General features: G+C 39.6%; 1 protein-coding gene across 1 annotated transcript in view; it reads right to left on the reverse strand.

Annotated features, from left to right (window-relative positions):
• The window catches only part of ME1 (malic enzyme 1), a 136,328-nt gene extending 119,100 nt beyond the window's left edge, over nucleotides 1-17,228 (reverse strand). The window contains exon 1 of the mRNA XM_081314925.1: nucleotides 17,004-17,228. Coding sequence (XP_081171051.1) covers nucleotides 17,004-17,090 — 87 coding nt within the window. The 5' untranslated portion in view covers nucleotides 17,091-17,228. The remainder of the gene's footprint in view (nucleotides 1-17,003) is intronic.
• Nucleotides 17,229-17,859: the final 631 nt, after the last annotated feature.

Genomic DNA, 17,859 nt, shown 5'->3' on the forward strand with positions numbered 1-17,859 from the left:
CTCGTTTGTGGAGTTCCTCAGGGGTCGGTCCTCTCGCCTCTCCTGTTCAACATCTATATGAAACCGCTGGGCGAGATCATTCGTGGTTTTGGAGTTGGGTATCATCAGTACGCTGATGATACCCAGCTTTTCCTTTCTACCCCAAACCACCCCAGTGATGCCCTCAACGTGATGTCCCGTTGCCTGGAGGCGGTTCGGGTCTGGATGGGGAGGAACAGACTTCAACTCAACCCCGACAAGACCGAGTGGCTCTGCATACCTTCATCCCGGGTCTATTCGGATATTCCATCTCTTTCTATGGGGGGTGAATTATTACCCCCCGTAGATAGGGCTCGCAACTTGGGAGTCCTCCTAGATTCGCGGCTTACCTTGGAAGATCACATGGTGGCCGTGACTAGGGGGGCTTTCGCCCAGGTTCGCCTGGTGCGCCAGTTGCGGCCCTATCTAAGCCGGGATGATTTATGCACGGTCACTCACGCGCTCGTGACCTCTCGTCTAGACTACTGCAACGCTCTCTACATGGGGCTTCCCTTGAGGACCACCCGGAGGCTCCAACTGGTACAGAATGCAGCCGCGAGAGTTGTGTTGGGAGTTTCCCGATACTCCCACGTGACACCTCTGCTCCGTGAGCTGCATTGGTTGCCAGTTGTCTTCCGGGTGAGATTCAAGGTGCTAGTAATGGTGTTCAAAGCCCTCCATGGCATGGGGCCGGAGTACCTCAGGGAACATCTGCTGCCGGCATCAAGCTCCCTGCGCCCTGTGCGTTCCCACAGAGAGGGCCTCCTCAGGGTGCCACCGGTCAGAGAATGCCGTCTGGTGGCCCCCAGGGGGAGATCCTTCTCTGTGGGCGCCCCGGAGCTATGGAACCAGTTACCGGTTGAGCTCCGGACGGCGCCCGATCTGCGCTCCTTTCGCCGCGATCTGAAAACATACTTGTTCGAGCAAGCCGGCCTGGCCTGAGGGGGGATTGGTGGGGGTTTTTTTATCATTCTTATTGGGGTTTTTTACTATGTATCAATTGTATTTTAATCGGGCATGCATTTAATTATCTTTTAATTTTTGTAAATTTCTGTGTTTTATTCTTGCCCTGTACACCGCCCTGAGTCCTTCGGGAGAAGGGCGGTATAGAAATGATAATAAATTAAATTAAATTAAATTACAAAGCTAGGCATGACCGAGTTGCTAAATTAATCCACTGGGCATTGTGTAAAAAATACAACTTGCCTGTGTCTGAAAAGTTGTGGGAACATAGGGTGGAAAAAGTTGCTGAGAATGAGAGGGTGAAGATCTTGTGGGACTTTCGAATACAGACAGATTGCCATTTGGAACACAACACACCAGATATTGCAGTTGTAGAGAACCGAAGCGTACAGCTATTGATATTGCTGTACCAGGAGATGCCAGAGTCAAAGAAAAAGAACTGGACAAAATTATGAAATATCGTGACCTGGCCATCGAAACTGCGCGATTATGGATGAAACGTGTAACAGTGATACTCATTGTCAACGAGGCACTGGGAACTATGTCCAAAAACTTTGCAAAATACATCAAGAAACTGCAGCTTCCTGCAATAACTCCAGCAATGCTACAAAAAATTGTGCTACTCGGAACATCTTACATTTTAAGGAGGTACCTGGTTGATACCTAGGATGCTGGCAGCAATCTGTGTCAACCATCAGCGCCAGTCAATTTGAATGTTCAGTTGGCTAAGGTTCAAGTTTAATGAATAAATGATGATGATGATGATGGAAGAGACCTTGGACGTCATTTAGTCCAACACCCTGCTCAGGCAGGAAACCCTATATCATTTCAGACAAATGGCTGTCCAGTCTGTTCTTAAAAACTTCCAGTGTTGGAGCATTCACAGCTTCTGGAGGGAGGCTATTCCACTGATTAATTGTTCTGTCAGGAAATTCCTCCTTAGTTCTAGGTTGGAGAATAACTTGACTCCCTCTTCTTTGTGGCAAACCCTGAGACATTGGAACACTGCTATCATGTCATCCCTCTTCATTAAATTCCAGCAACTGTTCCTTAGTCCCCTGATCTTCATTGCTCTTCTCTGTACTCTTTCTAGAATCCTAACATCTTTTTTACATCGTGGTGACCAAACCTGGATGCAGTATTCCAAGTGTGGCCTTACCAAGGCATTGTAAAGTGGTACTAACACTTCACGTGATCTTGATTCTATCCCTGTTAATGCAGCCTAGCACTGTGTTGGCTTTTTTGGCAGTTGCAGCACACTGCTGGCTCATATTGGAAGTGATTGTCACTAGGATTCTGAGATCCCTCTCACAGTTACTACTATTGAGCAAGGTACCCCCTATACTATACCTGTACATTTGGTTTTTCTTGCCTAAATGTAGAACCTTACTTTTTTCACCACTGAATTTCATTTTGTTAGATAGAGCCCAGTGTTCAAGTCTGTCAAGATCCTTCTGTATCTTAAGCCTGTCTTCTGGAGTGTTGGCTATGCAGTATCTGTTCAATTGATGCTTTCTCCAGTACCTCAAATATAAGCAGGAAAAAATGGGGGAAATCACGAGAATATGAAAATTGCAGGTATTATTAAAACTATTTACAAAGTTTCAGTGACTGCAGAAATATTTGATTCATTTTAAAGAAAGCATATTTAATTCAAACCTCACGGTAAAGGTTTGCGCACTTGCAGCCAAATCAGAAAACTGAGCTCAGAGATAAACATAATTTTCACATATCACTTGAATTTGTTATGTCAAGTACTCATTTGTTTTGGCCAGCTCTGCAACAATCCCGAAATCTATATATTATTGACTGGACCACACATTATTTGTTCTCACGTTATTACTTTTTTGTATGTGAAAATAAACAGCTTTCACATCTTGGCTTATTTCATCTTTTCCTTTCAAACATGATCTTTTTCTGTTTCTAAAAGAGTACAGTCTACATTCTTTCTTTTCTGTTAAGTTAAATAAATATGTGCAGGATATATGGAAGGAAATGTAAGGAAAGTAGCATCACAGAAAGAACTATTCTTTCATAAGCAGAGTTTATGAAGTGAGCTTTACTTTGTGATTATTGCTACTAGTTAGATAGAGAGATGTAGTTCTCAAACGTATCAAATCTGCTTTAAACAAACAGTTAATTTTTTTAATTTTAGGGTTTTTCCATGCAATATTTAAAATCAATCTACTGAATTAAGCAGCAAAACTTTCAATGGCCTGAATTACATTCGATCACATAAACATATGACATAAAAAAGATGAAAAATATTTTAAAAATTAATATGATACCCTTATATATTTTCAGGTTATGTCTTGTTCACGGTTACTGTCAGTACAATGGAAGTCAGAAAATCTGGAAAGAATACAGGCAGTCCTCGACTTACAACCACAACCGAAATTTCTCTTGCTAAGCAAGACAATTGTTAGGTGAGTTTTGCCTCAGTTTATGACCTTTCCTGCCACAATTGTTAAGTGAATCACTGAAGTTGTTAAATTAGTGACACGGTTGTTAAGTGAATCTAGCTTCCCCACTGACTTTGCTGGTCAGAAGGTCACAAAAGGTAATCACATGACCCAGGACTCTGCAATCATCATAAATATGAGTCAGTTGCCAAGGGTCTGAATTTTGATCACATGGAGATCAGGCAATGGTCATAATGGTGAAAAATGGCCATAAGTCACTTTTTTTCAATACAATTGTAACTTTGTTCAAAGTCACTGTTGTAAATCAAGGGCTACTTGTAGATGATCTTTAAAAAGTAGGGGGAAAGTTTCTACACAAATAAATTCATGGAATATTATTCAGTTGGCTTTTCATTAGAATCCCATCTACGGTTTGTTTGGCATTACATTCAAGTAGCGTTCCCTAGGTCATTTGCTCATTTATTTAAAAGGTTACTATTTAAAAGAAGAAGAATGGAAAGCAAAATATTCCCTGTAGTTGAAAGTAAAATTTTAGGCCCCTTTAATCAAAATGTATGCTTTAATGAATCCCTAATTGATCAAAGTTGATATACCTGCTTAAAAATATATTTCTGCAACTTTGAGTCGATTCAAACAATTTTTACATAACTAAGAAATAGTTGACTGAAAAATAATTAGCAATATTTTCAAAAAGCCTGAAAATTTGAAGTGAAATTAAACCAGGAATTTTGTTCATGTGTATTCCAAACAGATTTTAAACATTTTATAAGAAGGGTAATTTAAACAATTAATTTCTAAATTCAAAATGATTACATTTGGAATTCAGTCAAATAAATCAGACCCTCAGTAAACTAAAAGATATTTGTAGTTGCACAAATTGTGAGAAACTGGGGAACCATCGCCTTTGTCTTCACATTTCCCTCACACTTCCAGAATTAACAATGAATCAAATATAGTTATGAGTTCCAATAGTACCCGGGACTATGTAATGTACTGAAGATTGTAACTGATGGACACAGTGAAATAATTTTTAAACAGAAAAAAAATATTATCTAGCTTACCAAATCATAAATGTTATTGGCATTTTGCCTGCAATATGAGATTTCGGTGCTCTTGCCAAAAAATTATGCAAGATATTAGATGGGAATACCAAAATCCCACGATTTTCAAATCAGTAAAATTTCAGCTATTAAAATAATATTAAGTAATTTTTTAATTAACGTGGAAACTTTAGATACCAAATGAGGATGTCATAACACTCACAGGAAGTAGCCATCTCTAGATGTTATGGATAAAAGGAAAGCCTGGTGTGGAAAAAAAAACTGTATTTTTTTTTTGAATGGCTGCTAAAGCATCAGATAAATTGGCTGAGAGATGTAAATAGATAGAATTCACTTTTGTTTTCTTTAAAAAAAAGCTTCCTCCATATAAATGCCTTTATACAATGGCATAATTGATGGCAACTAATCAGTACTTTTATCATTTAAACAAGATAATTTCAAAAGCGAGTTCAACTAGATAAATGTTGATGAACTAGTAAATTTAATGATATCAGAGATTAAGCATTTTACTTGATTGAAGAAACCAACTGACAATCTCTCCAAAGGGTACCTTTGTTTTTCCATTATTCTCCACATTCTGCAAAATTGATATGGTTCAAAAAAATAGAAAGCAATAGCAATTGGAAGGAAGGCCTGCCAACAAAAAGGACCATGTAATTTCTCCCCAGACATTCCCTCTACAATAATAATATTATTTACCATAATAAGTAAATACTGTAGTTGTTAAGCTAACAATGTGGATTTTGTTTGGAATTCTGTGTGGTTGCTATCTTCTTTATATTCCTTTTTTTTAAAAAAATAAAAGATTTGACAATTGTCTTAATAAGGGAATTTCTTATTAAATGTTTCCTCACCTACAAAACTGCACTGTTTCATGTCTAGCTTTTTTTGTTTCTGGACTGGCACAAACTTTGTAATGGGCGGTATTTCAAGTTTTTGAATAGGATGATTCGAAGCACTTTCCTTTCTGTTTTTCCTGGGATTTGGCTCAAGTGAAAAATGTATAATGAAGGAGAAAGCATTCTTTGCCAGACAAACTAGTATATGTTAGCTATGCTTATGATTTTTTTTTTTGCTGGGGAACCTTGGAAACGGTCTGTAATTGAGGTAATAAATTATCCCTATTCCATTTCCACTTTAACATGCCACAACAAAGATAATACTGTATAAAAGATCTTCAAATCTCTTCATCAAAAAAGATTTTACAAAAAGCAATGGGGAAACAGCAGAGAGGAGAAACAAACAAATAAGGCTGGTTGATTGATACTAAAATTATGAACTCTAAACAATCACAATCACTGACATAGTGGAAAATGAGGAATAAACTCAAATAGTATAAACAGCCCCCAGATGATTATAATATGCTGATAGTATCTTACTACAACAGATGGAGCTATGGATACTGTGATGAGATTTCTACTCCTTTTAGTAAGTAATAATACAAAGCTCTTTCCCAAACTAGGAGCCACAAGATCCATTACTATATATATTATACTCAAAATATCATGGAATAGAGAAAAGTGATGGAGTTGGAAGTTGCTGGAACCTTGGGTGAAAGTGACCATGTCATAGGTAAAGGTAAAGGTAAAGGCTCCCCCACACATGCGTGCTAGTTGTTTCCAACTCTAGAGCCAGCACTTGTCCGAGGACGTCTCCGTGGTCATGTGGCCAGCATGACTAGACGCCAAAGGCGCAGGGAACGCTGTTACCTTCCCACCGTAGTGGTCCCTATTTTTCTACTTGCATTTTTATGTGCTTTCGAACTGCTAGGTTGGCAGAAGCTGGGACGAGTAACAGGCGCTCACTCTGTTACGCGGCAGGAAGCATGGGGAAATTCTGAAAAATGTGATCATAAAAGTCCAGATCAACACAATACCACTGAAAAAGAAAAACAAGAAATTCAAGAAGAAACCAACATGGCTGCACAAAGGTCTCTCTGACAAACTGAAAGCCAAAAAGGACAAATACGAAAAATGGAAAGAGGGGCACATAACTAAGGCTGATTATCAGCAGACAGCCAGAACTTGCAAAGATGAAGTCAGGAAAGCAAAGGCTCAGAACAAACAAAGACTTGCAACAGAAAGCAAGGATAATAATAATAAAAAAAAGTTTCTTCCAACATATTAACAAGAAAAAAGTCAAGGAAGCTGTAGGTCCACTAAAGAGAGAAGATGGCAAGGAAATTACAGGCAACAGGGAGAAAGCAGAGCTGTTTAACTCATACTTTGCATCAGTCTTCACACAAAAATAAACTATTAGCCCAACATACCAAAAAAAAAACACTGCAAAAGACAAACTACAAGCAAAAATTAAAATAAGCAAGAAATTGGTAAGAGAACAGCTATCCGACCTTGATGAATATAAATCACCAGGACCCGACAGATTACATCCCAGAGTTCTGAAGGAGCTGCCAAATGTTATCTCAGAACCATTGCACCATCTCTTTCATAAATCCTCGAGCACTGGGGACTGGAAAGATGTGGTTCCCATCTTCAAGAAAAGGAAAAAAATGGATCCAGGAAACTACAGACCAATCAGTTTAACATTAATACCTAGGAAGATCCTAGAAAAGATAATGAAAAAATAGATCTCCAAACAACTAGAAGCAAACAAAGTTATAACTAGTAGCCAGCACGGGTTTGTTAAAAACAGATCATGTCAAACCAATCTTATTTCATTATTTGATAAAGTGACTAAACTAGTAGATCAGCGAAATGCTGTGGACATAGTATACTTAGATTTCAGTAAGGCATTTGATAAAGTAGACCACAACCTACTCCTTGATAAGCTAGAAAAAAGGTGGAATAGGCAACATCACCACCAGATGGATCAGTAGCTGGCTGGCAAACCATACTCAACGAGTAGTCCTCAATGGCACTATATCCACATGGAGAGAAGTAAGCAGTGGGGTACCACAAGGTTCCATCTTAGACCCAGTTCTCTTCAATACCTTCATCAATGAGATGAGGGAATTGAAGAGGAACTCATCAAATTTGCAGGTGACACCAAACTGGCAGGAGTAACCAACACCTCAGAAGACAAACTCAGGATCCAAAAAGATCTTGACAAACTTGAACAATGAGCCCTATCCAACAAAATGAGTTTCAATTACATTTAGGCAGGAAAAATCAAAGGTACAGGTACAGATTGGGCGAGACCTGACTTAAAAACAGTAACTGTGAGAGGGACCTTGGAGTCCCAGTACACGATCACGTGACTATGAGCCGGCAGTGTGCAGCAGCCGCCAAAAAAGCTAATACAATCCTGTATAAACAGGACTGTATAAACAGAGGCATAGAATCAAGATCACACGAGGTATTAGTACTGCTTTATAAAACCCTAGTAAGACCACACCTGGAATACTGCAACCAATTTTGGTCACCATATCACAAAAAAGATGTTGAGAGTTTGGAAAAAAATCAGAGAAGAGCAACTAAGATGATCAAAGGCCTGAGACTAAAACATATGAACAGCTGCAGGACTTGGGTTTGGCAATCTAAAGGAAAAAAAAGAAATAGGGGAGACATGATGGCAATATTCCAGTATTTGAGGGGCTGCCACCAAGAAGAGGGGGCATGTTATTCTCCAAAGCACCAGAGGGCAGGACAAGAAACAATGGTTGGAAACTGACCAAAGAGAGAAGCAACCTGGAATTAAGGAGAAACTTCCTGACAGTGAGAACAATTAACCAGTGAAACAGCTTGCCTCCAGAAATCGTGGGCGATCCATCACTGGAGATTTTTAAGAAGAGGCTAGACAGTCACTTGTCTGAGATGGTATAGGACTCTCCTGCTTGAGCAGGGGGTTGGACTAGAAGATCTCCAAGGTCCCTTCCAGCTCTATTCTATTCTAAAAAAGCCAAACTAGCACTCTTCTAATGAAAGCTTATGTAAATTTCCATTAATTTTGCATGGGTTATTACCTACTCATTTATTATGTCTATAATAATTTATTTCCTTCTTTAGTGCTTAGCAAAAACTAAAAGTGGTAGATACATTCCTAGTTTCCTGTTGAATTTTATAAGCTCCACATGAAATCAGAAAATATTCCAGAACAACTAGACTGAAGAAAAGAAAGTCAGCCAAGGTTGCCATTGAAATAACAAGGATTTATCGTATGTTTTATGGGACCATAATATTATGGGTGCAAAGAGGATAATGGGAAAATATTTGTTAGACTTTCAAGTCATTGCTGCGATAGTAAACCCAAAACCTCCTCTCCTCCAGGTCTCCAGTGCAGGTTTAATTTTTGTACTTAGCTCCTGTAGAAATAGTACTCTATGAAGATGCTGCTTCTAGCATCTGTAAAGTCTGTGGAATAGAAACCCCAAACCCATCTACTCCACCTCGTTCTCTGCAACTCACTGAATCCTTGGAAGAGGGGGAGGTCACCTGGTTGGGCAGGGTAGAGGGAAAAGTGTTGCCATGGGCAACATGGCAAAGAGAATGATAAATTTTAGCACCCATAAAAAACTGGATCTAATCCCTAAGAGAATGATTCCCTAAATATCTACAAATATGTCTTGCTGTAAAATATAATACATACATCACAATGCTTCTAACTCATTTTGTTAAAGCATTCTCTTAAGACCAAATGACATCTATCTGTTTCACAATAAGGAACACACAGTAAGGAATACAGAGTTATCACGTTTTGTAAGATTCGTTTCTACTTTTGTCTTCAGAAAATCATGTTCAACTACACCCACAAACATACACCCACAAATGCACATATTACACTTATATCATGCTCTGGGAGACATTATTCTGGAAATTACTAACTTTCTGGTGTAACCAGGTTCAAGACATGAAATCAAAATACAATACTAATTTATACAATTAAATAGCTTAAGTTATGATATTCTATGACAGTGGTGGCGAACCTATGGCATGCGTGCCAGGGCGGCACTCAGAGCCCTCGCTGTGGGCACACGCGACATGCCCCGGAGATGGCAACTGTCCCTCTTCAACCAGCCGCCTGCTAACTCGCTGAGGTCCCATGTGGCCGGATGCATCCCGGCTTAGCTGTTTTCCCTCTCCCCCTGTCCCGTCCCTCCTGGCCTCGCATGCTCTCCTTTTCCTGGGCATGACCCACTGCATCGCCTCCTCAGTTATTGGCCATCCATCTATCTCAGAGGCGGCTTCTTTGAACTGCTGGTGATAGGCTGTGGATCCCCAGAGTGCACCAGTCAAGGGGCTGGCAGACTGTGACTGCTGACGGACACCATCAGCCCCCATGCGCTCTCTGGCTTCTGTGTGCGGGGGCCAATGGTGTCAGGCAGCAGCTGCTCCGGCCTTTGCCTTGCCCCATGGCAATGGCATCCCCACCCTCCCTTGCCTCACCCCGCAGGATGAGCCTCCTGCCTACCGCCCCACCTACCAGAGAACTCCTGGATCTCCCCTAACCCTCCCCTAACCCTGCCCACCACCCCCACAGGCGTCCCTCCCCACGAGCAACATTGAGGTGACCACACCCACCTTGGCCACACCCACCCAATCTGCCATGACCACCACAGCCACGACCACCTGGCACCCGGCGATAAATAAGTGGGTTTTGGGTTGCAGTTTGAGCACTCGGTCTCTAAAAGGTTCGCCATCACTGTTCTATGAACAAAAGTGCCATATAAATTAACCAATGGTATAGTTTATTTTGATGACTTGAATTCTATATGAATACAGAAGTACTATATAAAGAACTTGACAAGAATTTGTAAAAAGAAAGAATATCTAAACATAGTGTTATGTTCAATTTTTTTTCTTAATTATGAATCATAGTTCACCCAATGTGAAGGTAGATAATGATATTTAAATATGCTGGATTTGAAATGCATTCATTGTACATGTGGCATCTGATCAGGTTGACTTATCTTAATAACTAAGTACTTAACCAAAAACTGGGTCTCATTTGTGAAATCATTATTTTCACTTTAATTAATTTTTAATTAATTTGAATTTAATTTCAGAATACAATATGAAGAGTAATTGTGTACAGTTTGAATTCATAACAGAAAATATGCAAAAGATTCTTTGAAAAAAACATTACAGTAATAGCATTTAAAATGTATAGAAGGCCAATAATCTGAAAATTTTTAAAAGATGTAATACCAGCCCAGAAACTGTACTAAAGATAATAAAATAAATTAAATTTTTGTTATTCTCTTTTGGTTTTTGGATTTCAGCTGGTATATCTAGTCCAGCACATATGCCAAAGAAAGATTTATCTATAGACATCCCTCAAGAGTTGTTCATGGACAAAGTCCAGACAGCTTTTAAAAGTCAAATCTTTATGCTCACATTAATAATCTCCATGTGCAATTCTTTTGTGTTGAAATCAAAGTAGTTAAACATATCCACATCTACACAATTCATCTCTAGATCTCTGTCTTTTGTTATGTTTGATTAGAAATCAGACTTTCTAATAAATGTATCAACAATGGCTTTCGGGGGAAAAAAACCCTTTACTTTCTGAGCATCTTGGAAAGATATAAGGAATACATCCTAATTACACTGATGTATTTCAGATGCATACAGAGCCACATGGCTGTATCGTTGTAAAATGTTAAGAATCAAACAATTATGTTTGAATTATCATACTCAGTGACCACGTATCACTCTAAGCCATCTTTTATTTAGTCATGATTTCTTGAATCAATCACAACTGGATGGATGCATCCAAGTCATGGTTTATAAAGCATAATAGCAAAGTTTAATGTACTAAAGCAAAACCAAAACAAATCACTTAATTTAGAATGATGCACAAATGTTTATGGCAAGTATATTCCTTTCTCCCTCTGACCTCTTTTCTCCCTTCCCTTCCCTTCCTTTCCCTTCCCTTCCAAAGAAGGCATGTAAGTGCAGTGTGAGGGCAGAGGAACTGGAAGAGAATCCAAGAGTGGGGGAAACTTGCTAGTCTGCCAGGTTTCCCATTGACTTTCTCCCTGCAAGTGTCCTAGGCAGGAAGTTCCATGTCCAAAGCCAGCAGACAAGAAGTGGCTGATGCAAAGTGGGAAAGATGCAAATGTGCAAAGTGACATGCACTTGCAACCTTCCCTGTCCATTGACTTTCTCCATGCAAGCTTATCCATCAACTTGAGGAAGCTGTCCAGCAATGTTGAAAATGATGAACATGTGACCACAGTTGGGCAGCAACAACTTCCCCAACTTTCATTCCCACAGGAGTCATGGGTCCTAGCACTCTATATGTTAAACCACTGAGTTAATTGTTGCCATTGGCTTTCAATTTTGCCCAATTGTATGTAATGAATCAAACAAACACAAGAGCTTTAGTAGTATATACCGGTAGGTGGTCAAAACCATCTATATATTTGAGAGTAGCCAATCTAGTAGACATTGCTTGATCCTTGCCCTTTTTTCATGCTTACTTATACAGATTACTTACCTGTGTGGAACCATTTCTTTGGGTTCCCTATTCACCAATTTATTTGGTTGGCATCAAAGATACATTACAGAAGCCTGCAAAAATAACTTCTGGATTCACCACAAATCCTTCTAGTGCTATTTTGTTTATTACTGGAACTCTAAACATCAATATTATGGAATGATAAGCCTCATTTCTATCTAAAAATGATTAACAATTCACTACATTCAGCTATAAGTGCCTACATGCCTCTCAAATTATACAATTTAACTGCATGTTTATATCACGTCATCTCTACATGAAGTTATTTGAAATGCAGAAGTATCTCCTCACTGCACAAACAATAGGAAATAGAATTTTGTTATAGTCAGAAGTGAAAGTCATGAGACAAGGAAAAAACAATGTTCCAACTACAGGTATTTCAAGAAATTGATATGGCATCTTTTCTTCAAAGAATTCAAGATGATATCATTGTTCTGCCTCTCTAATATTATCCTCACAATATGATATATAATGTTTTTATTCCAAAAGACTATAGGTCGTAGAATAAGAGAGTACATGGGCAATAGTTTAAGTATACACAGTGTCCCACTTTACAAACTTCATCTGTCCATCTCAGAAATCACCACTAATCATTAATATTCTGTAGACATTAGTAAAAGCAGTTTGCAGACAGCTGATCATCTAATTGCTAGTTACAAGAATGAGTAAGGCAAAGTTGTCCAGTTAATTTTGAGGCAGACCAGAGATTTATAAAGGAGAAGGAGAAAATAATAGGTATTGTTGAGGTATAAATAACAACTTTTCTGGTGTTAGTCATTAGGTGTTCTCATGGCACTCTTTCAGCTTTTGTGCAATATAATGTGCAATTTGAACTTTGTTGTGCTGAATCAACCTAAGTAGCATCAAAGAACCAAAACGTCAAGAGGTAATTGCAGTATCTGTCACTTCTGGTTGACACACCAGGGAAGGTACACGCCCCAAGGAAAACGCTACTGACAGATCAGAACAGAAGTTCAAGGATGATTCAGAAATGCTGGGTCCCTGTTTGTTGCTAAGATTTCCATGAAGAAAAAAAATTAATCAAAGAAGCATTTAAATACAGGGTGAGTCAGGTGCAAATTTTACATATGTAGGTAATCTTCAATATATGAGAGCAATTAGGACTGGAATTTCCATCACTAATAAAAGACTGCATCAGTTAGCAATGAGTCCTGGTTGCCAATAACTGCATCCCACAACATTTAGGCTAGGTAGCTTCCTGCCAGTTACCCACAAATGAAGTCAGTGGGAAAGCTGGCAGAAAACTGCAAAACCCAGTATACAGTCAGGTAAGTGGCTGCTGCTGGGTGGGGACTGAAATAAGGGTGTGTAGGAAGGTCAGGGAAAGTGCACAAAAGGGGCAACAAGGCATGAGAAGGGTGCAAAGGGGTGTGAGGAAGGGCTAATTTAATTTAATGTATTTGATTTAGGCACTATCCAATTCTAAATGACTCTGGGTGATTCGCAATACATGCATGTGAGATGCAAAAAGCATATCAAGGGATATAACTTCCAAGACATGGACATTTTTGAGCACTAGTGTCATATCCTATAAACAAAGAAGAAACTAAAAGTAAACAATATAAATATCTGTAACAGGACTTTTTTTTTGCAATTTTGCAGTATGGCCCCTAATGACGCTCAGGAAAACAATTTGCATATAAGCAAAATTATTCTTAAGGATCCTTGAAAAGTTAAATGTGTTTCATTTTGCTAAATTATCTTGCATATGTTATAAAAGAAATAAAGTAGACATAGTCCAATTTTCTACCTTTGGAACTAGGATGCTTGTTTTCAAATAAGAATGGGTGTTAATTATAATTTTCCAAGACTGATAGAAAATAATTAGTGCATATACCAATGATCTCCAAGGAAAATAAAAGGTTAAATATCATTTTCACAGCATTTAATTAAAATAGCATCACCAAACTTTCCTGTTATTTCCACAAGGAAATAGAGTTAGCCTTGAAAATGTTCTATTTAACTAAACTACTGATAGTTTATCTATCTTCCTTCCTCTACAAAAACACTTAGCTTCATATTTAAATTTTAGTTTTTGACTGAAAAATATGAATGTTATAAAAACGTTCAGAAGATTAGGTTCCACTTTGCCATATATATTGTCATATATTGTGCCTAGACCTAAGATTGTTAGTTGTTAAAGACCAGGCCTTTGCAGAATTTTTACAAAGTGACATTTATTCCTAAATTTAATCAAGGACTACAAGTACATGCTATCTTAAAATATACAGTACAGAATGCTTTTAAACTGTATGGAAACATACAGATGGAAATAGATTCTCTTCACATTGTCTTTACAAACTCACGATGATCAAAACATCAATCTTTTTTTTGATACATTTTGCCTTGGATGAACCCTTGAAATGATTTTCACATTTTGGGGAAACCCGACATAAAAATCATTAGGAAAATATGAAAATTTCATACTACAATCAGTACTATAATCTACAAAACCCATATTTTACAATATATACAATAACAAAGTGGCAGCTGGCAGCTGAATCACACCACATAAAAATTCCAATCACTAGGAGAGGTAGCATTCTGCAGCAGAACTTCAAAAATACATATTTTTTCCCATCACACTCTCTCTTGGAAGCCCTGGTAATCTCTCATGGAACCCTAGCCTAGTGAGAAAGGCTGGATTAGATTGATGACATTCTTCCATTACCAAATGGAAATATTGTACTTTCTGTTCAGAACCTTTTGCAACAACTAGTTCAGATTTAGACACCAACCTCCAAAACTAAAAAAAAGAGCTTTAAGGGAAAAGCAGGAAATCAACATGAAGCACAAATTTTCTAAGTTCACAAAACAACACAGGTTGAGTTCGTTTAACATGCTGATCTAAAACATGATTAGCTAGTGGTTCAATGTGTTATACAGGCATGTTTAGTTGTATAATATCCTTGCAATACATTGAAAATTTGATATCTTCTCTTTGTGAAAGACTGTTTATTTTTCACTACTATTATTTTTAAACAGAAACATGCTTAAATATTGATAAAGGTAAGTGCAGAGGAAAAGGATGAATAAAGTTGACTAAGTGATCATATATAGCAGAGTATGCTCCATATTATTTAATTTACAATACCTGTAACATCTTAGCACTACGTATAGACACTCCTTATTATCACAGCAGGTGGCAGCATCTACCTGTCCTTGTCTAATCTGAGAAAAGCTAAATAGAGTCAGATCTGGATATGATTTACAAACAAGTCTACTGTACAGAAAATCCAAGGGCTCTATGTAAATTAATTAGGTAGTCATTACATAATGGGAACTTCACTTGTTTCCATTGTTATATTAGGTACATTTCTTTGCTTTAGAAATGTATAAGGCTACCCAACTCTGGGTGACATACAATAAAAACTATTGTACAATATAATTTAAAAACCAAACCAAACCATAAATGCCATTAAAAGATGGAAACGTGCAAGACTCACCACTTAGTCCTATGGGAAAAGCAGTGGTGAAAATTATACGCAAATTACTGCCATTTGAGCAAAAAAGCTGAAACTAACTGCACAATAACAGGTTTCATTCCCCTTATTTTAGCATATTAGATGAGTTGAATTTTTCCTCATCAACTAAGTTCATCAACATGGCTGCAGTCCTATGATTACTTCTTCCTGAAATAATTCCCATTAAATGCAATGGGAAATCATTTCTCCTGAGGAAATCCTATTTTTGTTTTCTACCTGAAAGAAGCCCTAACCAAGGATCTTTATCATGTTTTTTATAGACCAAATATTTTTACCATTTTACTACGTGGTATGATATTATGAAAGAAATAATACTCCTCAGTTCTCTCTCTCAAAAACATAATTTTAAAAATATAGTAACATCCATGCACTTTCCAAGTTCAATTTGAAAATACCTTTAGCCTGTTAGCCTTCTTTCTGCAAATTTCACCTTCATCCCATATTAAGTACCTTTTTATTGCATTCCATTCCATTCCCCCCACTCCCTGGTAGTTTATCTCTAATCAGATGAAGCTGAAGGGCTATGGAGAATGTTGTTTGGATTGTTATGGCCAGCTGAGGTAGTGTAAGAGTAACTTTAAAAAAAATGGTGCAGCCTGACAGGAAAAATGAAAGAGCACAATGTTCTTATGATATACTGATTAATCTTGCCTGAAAAGCCAGATACTGTTGATCAGAACAAAGAGCTAACTAGGGTTTGATTATTTGTGTACAGTAAACACACACTGAAAAGGCTCACACCGTAGACAGCTAATCCCGCTAAGAAAGCAATGCGGATGGATGGTAGAAGGGTGACTTAAGAAGGTACCCTGTACTTTCGGTTTACTACAACTAAGAGCTGTCACGTGTCCCTTTAAACAGCGTCTCAGTCCGGCTGTGCCTTGGAACCGCTTCACCTGGTATTTCCAGCATTGCTTTTAATGCAAAGCGTTGAAGTCCCAAAAGCAGCCGATCCCCCTTTCTATTCCAGCCACCTATCCCAGGGGTCTTCAAACTTGGCCCTTTTATGACTTGTGGACTTCAACTCCCAGAATTCCTCAGCCAGACACGCTGGCTGAGGAATTCTGGGAGTTGAAGTCCACAAGTCATAAAAGGGCCAAGTTTGAAGACCCCTGACCTATCCCCTTGTGTGAAGTGTTGTCTTGTTCTTCACACACTACTACACGCAACCCGCCCAGTCTGCAGTTAACTCCAACTGAGTTCGACGCCAGAAGAGCCCAACCAATCCACTGAGCCTGGGTTCAAATTACTGGAGAAAAGCGGTGGGTTGTTTTTTTTTTTTTGGGGGGGGGGGTTTCCTTCGTTCCCAGCGCAGGGCGGCGGTACTTCTCGTTTCCCTCTAGCCTAGCTGACCGGGCGAGCGCTGAGGCGGAGCCAGCGCAGGAAAAATACAAGCCGGCTCGGTTACGCCAAAATGTCATGCCGCCGAAGAGTCTCGGCGCCCAGAGAAAACTCTTCCTTGTTTGGAAGCCCGTCCCGGGAAAAGAGGGGCTGGAAGCGAGCCGGAGCTATAGGCTCTCCCCACTCCCCGCGGTTGCTCGTTCTCGCTCTCTCAAGACAGCCGCTCTCGCCCCCGCGGAGTTGCTGCCAGCCACCCAGCCCGACCCGCGCACCTTGTTGAGGGCTGGGTCGCGTAAAACATCGCAGCCCCTCTTGGTGGTCCACCTAGGTTTCCTCCCAGCAGGTGCGGCTGCTTCCATGCTGGCGGCCGGCCAGTTGCGGAGCAGGGGAATCGCTGGTGGGGTCGCACCGGTCGGCGGATGGTGCCTGTTGCCGGTGGTTGGCGTTTATGGCCGGGGCTGCTGAGGCGGCCGCCTCTTGGGAGGAGGAGGAGGAGGAGGAAGAGGGAGAAGGAACAGAGCTTCCCCGACTGCCGCCTCCTCCTCCTCCTCCGAGGTCAATAGGGCACGGCAGTCGCTGAGTCATTCCGGAGGAGTTGTTGGAAGCAGCCGCGGAGGCACTTCGCGCCAGGTGTTTCCCCGGGCGCGAAGAGCTTAGCCGTGAGAGGCGCAGACCCACCACCCGCAATCGATCTGCGTGGCACCGTTTTCCTTGCCGCGCCTTAGGTCCACACCTGCAGCACCTATCCGGGGGAAATCTAGTCTCGGTCAGGGTGCGAAGGTAGTGTGAAGGCTGCCTCGTGAAATAAGCGCTTTTGAGCGAATATTCAAGTGAGGTTGAGTGCGTGGTGGTGTGCAAAAATGTAGTTGAGTTAGTTAATAATAATAGTAATAATAATAATTTTATTTGTATACCGCCCTTCTCCCGAAGGACTCAGGGCGGTGAACAGGGCAAACATATAAAAGTACAAAGATACAAAAGTTAAAAAAGAATTAAACACAGTTCACAGTTACCATAATTTTAGGATAGAGGGGAAAAACTGGCCCTTGCAAGCCTTTCTGGTCATGGCTGCTGAAAGCCAGAGTGTGATTTCTTGCTATGTTGAGATAGGAAGCAAATTAAAAATAT

Source organism: Vipera berus (genome assembly GCF_964194415.1).
Source record: "Vipera berus genome assembly, chromosome: 1".
Classification (NCBI taxonomy): domain Eukaryota; kingdom Metazoa; phylum Chordata; class Lepidosauria; order Squamata; family Viperidae; genus Vipera; species Vipera berus.